This window comes from Triticum aestivum, chromosome 2D, assembly GCF_018294505.1.
Source record: "Triticum aestivum cultivar Chinese Spring chromosome 2D, IWGSC CS RefSeq v2.1, whole genome shotgun sequence".
In the NCBI taxonomy this organism is placed as follows: Eukaryota; Viridiplantae; Streptophyta; class Magnoliopsida; order Poales; family Poaceae; genus Triticum; species Triticum aestivum.
The window spans coordinates 13,438,898-13,451,490 of NC_057799.1; the positions used below are offsets into that span (position 1 = coordinate 13,438,898).

Here is a 12,593-nt window from a genome sequence, read left to right on the forward strand (position 1 = left end):
TTCAAGCCCAAGCAGAATGAACAACACGTTGCACCGGCAAGTTCTTATCTCCAAGGTTGAGGGCCTCATTGATCTTTCGAGCGGCCTATGGGATGAGGCCTTGGCCTGATTCATCTTTTTCTTGGTGGATGCATTAAGGATCAAGCAAATTCCATCGAGTTATGATGCCTTCTATGACTTTATCTCGTGTCACTTTTCCATGTTGGGTGTTTTCGTACGATGTATCACGTGGAATGGAAACACCAGCATGTTGATGCCATCAATATGCATGCACCATGCGCATCTATGAACAACCCACTCTAGAGTGCTCTATGGAAGATGAAAATACCACGCAAAGTGCAAAGCTTTTGTTGGAGAGCTCTCCACAACATCCTCCCACATAAAGGATCCTTGTTGATAGGCACATAGGTATGGATGATCAATGCTTGTTTGCCAACGAGGGCCTGAGGGCATTCAACACCTTCTGTTCACCCGCGGTCGAGCATCAAATCTATGGTGCAGACTGGGGATTTTTTAGAATATAAATTTAGTGTTTGTGGTGGATCGATCGGGATCAGCAATGTTGGAATATCTCCTCAATGGACCAACGCAGCCGATGTCACCACATGTGTGAGTGTTTCAGAAGTTATAGTTGTGGCTCCTTGGTACCTATGGTGGTTCAGTGGCAAACTACTTGGGCTGAGTGCATTCCTCCCTGTGGGCGCTAGGCTTCTTCTATTCTTGCCATTGCGGCAAATGCTTCAATGGTTGAACGTCTTCCCCATGGAACATGAGAATAGGTAAAATGGGAAAAACACACAGTAAGGTTCATAAAAATTAATTTCGATGCCTCTTTCCATGAGGATGATGGGGCGGGAGCTATAGCTGCGATCCCGGGAGATTCATTTGGATTGTTTGTAGCAACACAATGTGTTTTCTACCCCAACGTAGCAGATTCAACAAGAATGGAAGCTCTAGCGATGAAAAAGGGACTCCATCTCGGTGTATGCACTTTGTTTAGAAAGATTGCGGGCAGAATCTGACTTGACAAAGGTTATTAACTTGTGCACGGGGCAGGCAAGCTGGTGGAATGCGGCAGTGGCTATTTATGCGGATTGTGTGGACACGTCAACGACGACTAGGACACTTTCATGTATTGTTGATGGGAAACAAATGTGGTGGCTCATGAGGTAGTTAAGTCCGGTTATCACACTACAACTTCTTGAACTTGGGGCGATGGTCACCATAGTTTCCTGGTATGAAAGCTTCGGTACACCCCCTAAACATATTAATGGTAGATCTCTTCATACCCTTTTATAATAAATGGTAGGATGGTTTTTCTTTAAAGTACGTCGTCCGCGCAAACGTGATACGCGGCCTGCATGCATAACCAATGAAACTTTATCTTTCTTTTTGAAACCTGTTAAAAAATTTGAATATACCAAAAATAATTGTTGCTTTAAAATATTTTTTACAATTTTAAAAATTGTTTAGGAATTTCAAAAAATGTGCCCTTTTTGAATTTTTTGGTTCACAAATTTAAGAAATGTTCTGGAATTTTAAAAAAAAGTTCATATATTAGGCACCCATGCCAGGTTCTAACGAATTCCGACACCGTATGCAAGTTACGTCACATCTAACCATTTTTCACCAAGAAAACTCCAGAAAATGCAATCATTTTTCACCGTATGCATGGTACCTTGAATTGGTCGTAGAAGCTAGTGCAAAACATCGGGGGCCATTTGATGGATGTTAACAGCAACGTGCTTTCAAACGGACTCTTCTAGCCTACCCGAATACCCTTCGTTGAACATGATCTAGTTTTGTACATTTTTTAAACGACTCCAACTTTTTCAAGGGGGTGGCCTGCACATGGTAAACATCCATGATAGGTTTGAACGATTTCCGACACCATATGCAAGTTGCGACACGTCCGGCCATTTATCGGCCTTTTTCGACCGAGAAAACTATAGAAAATGCAAAAATTATCAAAAACAAAACAACTTGGCATGGTGCCTTGAATTAGTCATACAAGGCTATGCAAAAAAATTAGGGCCATTTCAAGGATGTCTAGAAACAACGTGCTCTTAGACGGAGCCTTCTAACCTACCCGGACACCCTCTTTGAACATGGCATATGTTTGGACATCCTTCAAATGACCCCAACTTTTGCGATTAGGTGGGGATGCCAATGGTAGGCATCCATGTTAGGTTTGAATGATTTTCTGACACTGTATGCAACTTGCGACACATCCGACCATTTATCGGTCTTTTTTCACTGTGAAAACTCCAGAAAATGAAAGAATTGTCAAAAACTCAAACTACTTGTCAGGGTGCCTTGAATTTTTCATACAAGCTGGTAGAAAAAATTGGGGCCATTTCAAGGATGTTGAAAACAACGTGCTTTCACACGGAGTCTTCTCGCCTACTCGAACCTCTTCCGTTGAATATGGTCTAGATTTGAACATCCATGAAATGAATCCAACTTTTGTAGAAAGTTGAGCACAGCCATGGTAGGCATCCATGTCAAGTTTGAACGATTTTCGACAATGTATGCAGGTTGCGACACATCCGACCATTTATCAGCCTTTTTTCACGGGGAAAACTTCAGAAAATGTAAAACTTGCAAAAATCCAAACAACTTGGCATCGTGTCTGGAATTGGTCACACAAGGCCATGGAAAAAATGGGGCCATTTCAAGGATGTTGAAAAACAACGTGCTCTCAGACGCGAACACCCTCCGTTGAACATGGTCTATATTTGGACATCCTTCAAATGACCCCAACTTTTCCAACCAGGTGAACATGCCCATGGTAGGCATCCAGGTCATGTTTGAACGATTTCTGACACAATATGCAAGTTGCGACATGTCCGGTCATTTATTGATTTTTTTGACCGAGAAAACTCCAGAAAATGCAAAATTTGTCGAAAACAAAACAAATCGGCACGATGTCTTTAGTTGGTCGGTTAAGCTCATGGAAAAATTTGGGATCATTTGACGGATGCCAAAAAAAAATGCTCTCAAATGGAGCTTTCTGTCCTCTACCCTCTACCCGAACACACTCCGTTGAACATGGTATTTTTTTCGTTCATTCATGAAATGACCTCAACTTTTGCCAGCAGGTGGGCATGCCCATGGTAGGCATTCATGCCAGGTTTGAATGATTTTCGACACCGTATGAAAGTTACGACACGTCCGGTCATTTATCATCCTTTTTTCACTAGAAAAACTTCAGAAAATGCAAAATTTGCCGAAAACAAAAATTAACTTGGCATGGTGCCCTGAATTGGTCATACAATCATATTGAAAATTTTGGAGACATTTGATGGATGTTGAGAAATAACGTGCTCTCACACGAAGCCTTCTAGCCTACCAACAAACCATACGTTGAACATGGTGTTTTTTGTTACATTCGTGAAATGACCCCAAATTTGTAAAAGCATTTAAAATCATAATTTAAATATTAAATGTTTTAAAAAGCATTTCATAAATATTTGAAGAAAAATTAAAAACATAATTAAAATTGAAAAAATGCTTAGGCCTTGGCCCATCTAGGCGACGACATCGCCCCCATTGGTCACCTGTTGGGCCGGCCTAGCGCTCGCGGATTTGAAAAAAGTTCACTGATTCAAAAAAAATTCCCCCCTTTTTCAAATTAGTTCACAAATTCACAAAATGTTCCTTTTTTGAATACTTGTTCAAAGATTCAAAATATGTTTGGGCAGTTTCAAATAATATTCGGGCTTTCAATATTTGTTTGGAATTTATTTTTTTCCTGTTTTCAAAGCTATTCTGAACAAATACTTAAAAAGTTCAGGGAAATTGATAGAAAAATGGTTTCAATTTCTTTTCCATATTTTCTGATTTGTTTTGAAATTCCAAATTTACTACGGTTTTTCAGAAAATGATCAAACGAATTCAAAACTCTTCATGATTAAAATCTTGTTTGCTCTTTTTTTTTCAAAATGTTCATGTTTTGTAACTCTGAGCAATTTTTGAAGACACATACATTTCGTTTGTAGTGTACGTACAATTTACTAAAATATAAATTTTTGTTATTTTTGAAAAAAATATTAAAAGATGAACATTTTTGAAATTTTGAACAAATCTTTAAAAGCACGAGCATTTTTTGGAAAAGAAAAAAGAAGCGACAATGAAAAATGAAAAAGAAACAAAATGTGAGCAGATAAAAGAAAAAGACGCTGTTGTTCTGGAAAAAAGCCGATTATCTGTAAAATATTCATGAATTTTAAAAAATAATTCCTGTATTTTTCAAAAGTTCATGGTTTTGGGAAAAAAGTAGAAAATAAACTGAAAAGAGTCATGGCTTTGAAAAAATTCACCAAAGTGTTAGCAAAAAGCTGAAAATAGTTTGCGAAATTTGAAAAAATTAAAAAATTCACGAATTTGAAAAATATTAACAAATTTGAGAAATGTTCACGAATTTTGGAGAAGTTTCAAATTTTCAGGAAGGTCGCACATTTGAAAAAAATCGAAAAAAAGGAAAAAATGAAAATCCCAGTAAAAACAAAAAATCGACCAAGACAGCCTGATAGAAAAGGAAAACTAGAGTCTCTCTTTTTAGTGTTGTATTTGACGCACTACAAAAAAATGGAATGAAGAACTTAGACATAGGAGGTGAGTTCACAGGGGGTGTGTACATAGAAGAAAAAAAGAAAAGTAAACCGTAGGAAAGAAAGGTCAAACAAACCGAAAAAAAGAAAACTAGAGTGAGAAGATGCACAACAATTAGAATAAAAAAAGTAACCAGACATAACAAGTGAGCCGTGTCAGTAGGTTACTTCAGGTGAAAGTACAAGAAGTGGTTGGGAGTTCAAATCCCACCTCTTGCACATACCTTTTGAAGGTTAAAAAAGAAACAAAAAATGGGCCATATTGCCCTTATACGGTTTGTGAGGAGGATGTAATGAAGCAAGGCTCTTTCCGAAAACAATTGAGTGATTACCATGCATGTGAAAACAAGGAGCACCCGCTCACTAGCAACCGGCCGGGTTAATAGTTGTATATCTCAGATATTTTTTAGACCACATCCAATTCGCATATGTGGAAACCATTATTCTCCGGCGCAATATGAACCTCGTATATATTTGTATCTAACACGGAATTTCTCATCAACATGCACCCAGAACGTGTGCTAAAGACAGTTTTGGGGGGCAAAATGAAAACCACTCACTTCCTCATCTTGCCAAGCCGAAAACAGAAAGTAGAAAAATATCTTCTTGGTCTGCTTGATAGTGTAGTGTCAAAAACGTTCTTATATTATGGGACGGATGGAGTATTGGAGTATATGGTAAGTTGAGACGGGTCCTAGCTCTTCCCAACGCCATAATTATTTGGCCATTCGAAATTACACTTAGATAGATGGTTTTCTTTGGCACTCGCTTGGAAATAGGCTACCAACTGACTTGAAATTTCTCCAGTGACATGGTCCTACGTACATCTTAATTGGGACCTCTGCTCCACAGCATATTTTCTAAGTATCATTCGAGGGCTTACCGATACCAGATGTAGGAGATATACCAGATATATCACAGATATTTTTCAAAACACATCCAATTCGCATCTGTACAAACCATTGTTCTCTGGCACAACATGAACCTCGTATACGTTTCGTATCCAACACGGGTTTTCTCACCAACATACACCCATGAACGCGTCCAGAAGGACAGTTTTTCCGTGTCAAAATGAAAATCACACACTTCCTCCTCCTCCTGCCAATCGTGGACAAGTAGAAAAGATCTTCCTCCCACGCTCCAGTTGCTTGCCTGAAAAATATCCTCAATGAGACGACGTGGCCCGGAACGATTGGCCCAGACATGATAGGAAACGAGTGCACGTAAAACCTCCCCCCTCCCAAACGCCCAAACTTGATAGGAAACGAGTGCACCAAAGAGCTTCCCTCCCCAAGCATCCAACCAGAGCTATAAATACAAACCTTACCGCATCAAACGCAACAACTTGTTACAGCCTAACCACATAAAATTTCGGCCGATCCACCACACCCTGCAATGGCGTCCGCGCTCACCAACGTGAGCCTGTCTACCTTCGCGCCCACGGCCAGGGGCGACGTCCTGGCGAGGCCGCAGGTGGCCCCCGCCCGCGTCACCTTCCCGACGGCGTACCGCGGCAGCGGCGCCCTCTCCTGCAGGGCGGGCGGGCCGGCCACGCCGCCGGGCATCTCCGACAAGATGTCGGACAGCATCAAGGAGGCCCAGGAGACGTGCTCGGAGGACGCCGCCAGCGGGGAGTGCGCCGCGGCGTGGGACGAGGTGGAGGAGCTCAGCGCCGCGGCCAGCCACGCCCGGGACAAGCTCAAGGACTCGGACCCGCTCGAGAACTACTGCAAGGAGAACCCCGAGACCGACGAGTGCCGCACCTACGACAGCTGAGCGTACGTGCTAATTTGTTCTGGACGGCGGATAGTGAAGCTGGACGTGGTGTTCTTGGCTCATGGGAGCCCGAGAAACCTGCTATGTCTCAACCTACCGTTACTTACACGATCGGGATGTATGTAGTAAAAACGCGCCAAATATTTTCCCAGGGACATACGTGGTTGATATACAATTGATATTACAGACGTTTATTTAAAGTTGTATTATGGATGTGTGCATGGGTATGGTGTAGAGGCGCGAGTCTGATCCTCCTTTTCCATTAAGAAAAAAAGGAAGCTCTAAAAACCTGACATCCGAATTTTAGCACTTCCGGTCGAACGCTGTTTTAGCCATCGGATCACATTGCACGCATCTAAAAGCAATCTGATAGCCACGCTAGACTTTGAGATGTGTTTGGTCCCCCACTCACCACCCCCCCCCCACACGACTCCGCCGAACAGATTTCAGTGAACTCGGCAGCCAGCCCGCGGATTCGACCAGTTCCCGGCGAACTGGCTTGAGGTCACCCGCGAATTCGCCAGTTGTGCTCCCGACGCCGCCCCACAGATCCACCTGTCGGCCGTTCCGCGACGAGGGTGTCTACTCTGCGGCGTCCTTCTTCGTCTCCGCACCACGGTGTCGCCCCTCTGTCTTGCGGAATGATGAGCGGCTCTGGGCAGCGGGGCAGTTTCCTCGCCATGTCCTGCATGCTGGTATCGTGCCTCCATACCCAACACCGCTTCAGAGATACCGGGGGAGGCCCCCGTTGAGACGCAACCCAAGCTGACGTAGGAGGATTCCTCCCCCATTGCATCTAACAGGTCAGCGCCATTGCCTCTGCTATGGTGGTAGCCGGTCCTGCCTCTGCCCCGGCCGCCGCCGCCAAGGCTAAGTCTTTGGCGGCGTCGAGGTCCCAGCAATCGAGGAAGGGTGTACGGGGGACCAAGGACATGAGTCGGTTCGAAAACACGGGCGCTATCGTCGACTCTGACGTCGTCATATATGCTGGTGAGGTTTCTGCTCGATTCCTCCCCCATAACAGTTTTCATTCGGCTGGAAATGCAGGGGACAGTGGATTTTACAGCCATGGCAATTTATGTAGTGGATTTGCCATGAAAATCCAGTGGACAGTGGCTGGTGAAAATGCAGTGGATAGTGTAGGCCTGTGAAACACAACATTGGAATTTGTTGATTTTTTTTTGTATGTTTTTGTCCATGACAATTTTAATGCCAAAATAGATCCATATCATGGCCATTTTGCCATGTGCCATGTAGCATGGTTGCATCACATAAGTATTTGGAAATCATTAGATTGGAATGATGGCAGTTTCTTACAAATTGAAACATGGTCTCATAATCATGACACATTTGTATTGGGGTGGCATTTTTTAGAGTAAAAATCATGGCAACTTTAATAGAACCCGGAACCTTTTTTATCTACCTTGATGGCAAATCTAAACAAACTAGGGTGTCACCATGATGTAGTTTTTCAACATCAAAGCAAGTAGTGTATTTGCATCAAAGAATAATTATGTTGTTCTTTAGCCCGTAGCTATGTTTATGCCTTGAAAAATTTAAGTTTGCTTCTCTTTAGATATAAACTATTCACATGGCAAATTAGTTTTCTTATACACAAAATTTTAAGTTCCTTTTTACTACATTTTCAATTACTATTCACATGGAAATTACTATTCAATTACTAATTAGAGCATGACATTTTTATTAATTAGACCATGATGGTTTTATTGTAGGTACTATGTCATTTATTTTATTTTATTTAGAGCATGTCCATTATATTAATAAGACCTTGGCGGTTTAAACTTAGGTAGCATGTAAAACAAATAGACCATATCAGTTTATTAATTAGAACATGGCAACTTCCCCCTTTATCCGCGTTGCTCTGTCCTGCAACTGCAAGTGTATAATATTGCAATTTTGCCTGATTTTCAATTTTGTTTTCATAAGTCGGCAAATCTACTTTATGCATTGTGGCAAGTTTCATTTGTGCATAACATGGTAATTGTTATTATATTTTTTGTACCATGGCAATTTTGCCATGTGTCTATGGAAAATGTAGTCTATACACTATGACAGTTTTAGCCTTTTAGGTTTATCAAATATAACATGGAAAATTCCTAATTTTGCCATCCTTATTTACAATAATTTTTTTTGCATGTGCCCATTATTATTTTTTCCAAAAGCTGCCATCCTTTTAGGAACAAAAACTAATTTTTCCACGTGTCCATGACAATTTTGTATAAACTTTTGCCATCCTTTTTGTTTAAAGAACAAATCTCCTAAATTTTTCATCTGCCCATTTAACAATTTTCCAAAACATGACATTTTTTTAGAGAACAACATTCTTTCAAACTTGCCATATCTCGATGGAAAATTCCTATATTTGTTGTCTTTCTAAAAGAAACACAATCCATATCTTTTTTCCCTGTACCCATTAAAAATTACCCAAAAAAGTTGTTGTGGCAAAACTTTATGGACCATGGCAATTTACTATACGAAACATGGCAATTTTTGGATCAAAGAAAATTTACCAGACAATCCATGTTGTATTACATACCATGGCAAATTTATATTTTTCAACCATGGTAAAAAAATTGACCAAGGAAAATTTAGTTTTTACAATAGCAAATTGTATATTTGGACCATGGAGAATTTATAATTGGAACATGAAAATTGTATTCTTTGTACTATGGAAAATTTATTAGTTGGACCATGGTCAATAATTTTTTATTGTTATTTTACACCATGACAACATTTATTAGGTACACCATGGTAGTTTTGTTTGTAGGTAACATGGCACTTATATCATCTATACCATGGCAATCTTTTATTTTATATCCTGGCAATCATGGTTGTTCATTTGTAGGTACCATTGTAATTTTTAATTATGTATATCGTGGGATTTTTTTGTTATTTAGACCATGCAGTATTGTTTGTACGTAGCATTGGTAATCTTTCTTATATTTCTACATCGATGGCAAATTGTAGGTAGTTTTGTTTTTTCATAAGTAATGCGAAATGAAAATTCATTTTGTAATTTTTCTAGGTGCTTTTGTTCACTTTTTTTAATGTAGATCATGAAAAAATTGCTAGTTTGTACTCTATCATTGCAATTTTTTTTCTTTCTGTAGGTACCTTTTGTGTGCGGTAGTTTTAACAAGTATAACATCGCAATTATATCGGCTAATCGATGGCATTTTTATATAGTTTTGGTTAGCTATTTTTTTTAATACATATGAATTTCTACATATTTTGTGGATCTTTTATTGTTAAGATTATTCTTTATTTTTTAAATCGTTTTCTGCATTTTTACATGTTTAGCACCTAGATGGTCCCGTTGGTTTGTTGGTCGTGCTAGTAGGCCCAATTTCCTTTTTTATTATGTTTGGTGTTTTGATTAGCCCAAAGACTAGTTTATCGAGGGGTGTTTCGCGATGGGACGAAGACGTTAGCTCGACCCTCCTACCTAGATTGAACGTCAATGCCATATTCGGGTCCAAACAAATTGTACTCATGATACAGATCGGAACAAGCTTTTGTGTTCAACACATGAGGTCCCATGGTCCCTCCTTAGGCATTGATTACAAGCGAACCATGTGGTACTATGTGATTCGTATTGGCCACTCCATGCTTATCTCTCTTTCCACTCATTCTCCCCGAACCTCCCTTCCCCGGCCACCTCTGTATCACTCAGTCTCCTAGCTAGACTCGTCGATGGGCTACTGTTGCTACCATGACGATGGCGAGGATCGATGATGCCTTACTGTTACCGCAACACCCAAGACACCCTGACGATTGCTACGTCAAGGGTGTTCATCCCGCGGATCGGTGATACGCCGAGGAATATTCCTAACCGGCAACTTCGGGATCGGGCCAAGCGGCAACAGGCTGCCTTCAGATCCGGCGCAATGTTTTCACCTCTGAGCCCGTAGCTCAGGATTTCCTCACTGATGGCGAGGGTGCTGGAAACGTGTGGTCACATCCTCCACTTGCAAAACGTGATATCTCTATGTAGGTAGCCGATGTAGCCTTTGTCCACCAAATCACTCGGATGTAGCCAATGAATTCCTCGCCATCGGTGCCATCCCACACTAGATCGAGGTTTCTCTTTCGTTCATGCGCTGGACAATGATCTGGCACGACCGCCACATGACCAGGCAGGCGAGGAGCCATCGCAAGTGGATTTTGGGTTTAATTTTTTTCATGCATAGAGGTTCCTTTTTTCAACTTTTGTGGTTAATATTGATGTCTTGCAGCAACTAGTGTCCTTTTTCTGATACATTAGTTCTAATTGTCTTAGTCTCTTCGAATTAGTATCATGAAATTCTCACTTTTTTACAGAGAAAATATCATGAGATTATTATCACGTAGTTCTCACTTATTTTCATTTAAAACGAAAACATGAAATATAATGAAATTGCAACAATTTTTTTCATCCTACAAAGGCGCAATTTGGTGGAATCTATATATTTTTATGTATTGGCATATTTGAAAATTCTCGGCTTCTCTTCCATTTAATGTTAATAATAATAATAAATCAGTTATTCATTTTAATCATCGTGGGTTGCCATTTTATGTTTTGTTATAACACACATAACTTTCGGTTTCGTACATGCTAATTCATGGAGACATAACATATTGTTAAAGTTGAAATAATATTTGATTCTAATACTTGGCTAAAAAATAATTACTGTTTAAAACATCATACAAAAACTGATGAAAGACATTATTTGGGATAAATCTTTGCTCTTAGTTCGCCGACGACCTGATTATTAGATGGGTTGTATGAGTGAAAACGGGTGGCTCGAAAGCATCTGATGTAGCGATTGGTGATGTGTCTACAAAGAAAACTAATTAGTGACTTCGTCAAACAAGAGGCAGCTACAATGTAAAATGTGAACGTTCAGACGGTTTTTATCTGGATGATTTTTATTTCGGTTTTTTCACAGCGTGGGTTCTGCTTGTTTTTTTTCTTTTTGTCCGTGTTGTATTTTCTTCCTTTTACATTTTCCAAAATTCTTGAAAAAACCAATTTTGTGAAAATTTTCAAATTTACGAATAGCTTTCAGTTTTTGCGAACTTTTGGAAAATTAGAAATTTAATTCAAAACCTATCAACTCTTTTTCAAATGTATAAGAATTTTTTAAAAAAATTACAAACTTTTTCAATTTTTGGAACTCTTTTAAAAACCCGTGAACTTTTTTGTAATCAATTAACTTTTTTTTGAAGCAGCAAACTTCTTCAACTACATGAACATTTCAACATCTCTCAACATTTTTTCCGAGTCCATAATATTTTCTAAATAAATTGAACTTTTTCATATACACAAAGTTTTTGGAACTTATGACCTGTTTTAAAATCCAGTAATTTTTTAATAAAACTGTTTTTAAAAGTCAACTGGTCAACGTCAACCGAGCCACCTGTCAACCAGTCCATATGGCAACCCATGAAAGGTCCACGTGAAACCAGGCGTAGCTGGGCCGGCCCAGCACACGCGCACGTGGGCACTAGTTGGTTTAACTGGCGCTTAAGGCGCTGTTTAGGAGCTCTTGCTACAAAGAGTTTTTTTTCAAGCAGATCCTATAGGAAGGATTTTCCTTTAGCCGATATCGCAGAGCAAGGTGACAAAAAAGATATATCTCGCTTATAGCAAGGCTTCTTTCGGTCTTGCCTGAAGCGTCTATAGTTGAGGGTTGTCCCATTCATGCATACTTACAATCAATCGCGGAATCAGCAGGTTGCAGTGCAGCGCTGCTAGCCACCGGGCCACCGTCCGGTTCGTGTTAAAATACTACTCCCTCCGTCCTATACTATAAGAACGGTTTTGACACTAGTATAGTGTTAAAAACGTTTTTATATTCTGGGACAGAGAGAGTAGGTCGTGACCTTGTTAAAGAAACAGACCCAGTTTTTCACTGTTTTTGCTCACCGGTGTTTCTTTGTTTCTTTCTCTTCTTACTGGGTCTTTTCTTTGGTTTTTCTTCGCTTCTTTTTCGATTTCACAAGATTTTTTCATTACTTACCTTTTTCTTCAATTTTCTTCGGATTTCCTTTTTTATACATGTTTTTCATTGGTTTTTCTTTAGTTTTCTCTCCGGTTTTCATTTTTTTACACACATTTTTGTACATACATTTAATCTTTTTCAAATGCTTTATAACAGTTTTTTAATACATGGTCAATATTCTTTCTATACACATTTTACA

The 12,593-nt window shown here is 39.8% G+C and overlaps 1 protein-coding gene across 1 annotated transcript; it reads left to right on the forward strand.

Annotated features, from left to right (window-relative positions):
* The first annotated feature begins 5,940 nt into the window (after window positions 1-5,940).
* LOC123051101 (calvin cycle protein CP12-1, chloroplastic) lies at window positions 5,941-6,595 on the forward strand. The gene has a single exon (XM_044473883.1). The coding sequence runs from the start codon at window positions 6,009-6,011 to the stop codon at window positions 6,387-6,389; it is 381 nt and encodes a 126-aa protein (XP_044329818.1). The 5' UTR covers window positions 5,941-6,008; the 3' UTR covers window positions 6,390-6,595.
* Window positions 6,596-12,593: the final 5,998 nt, after the last annotated feature.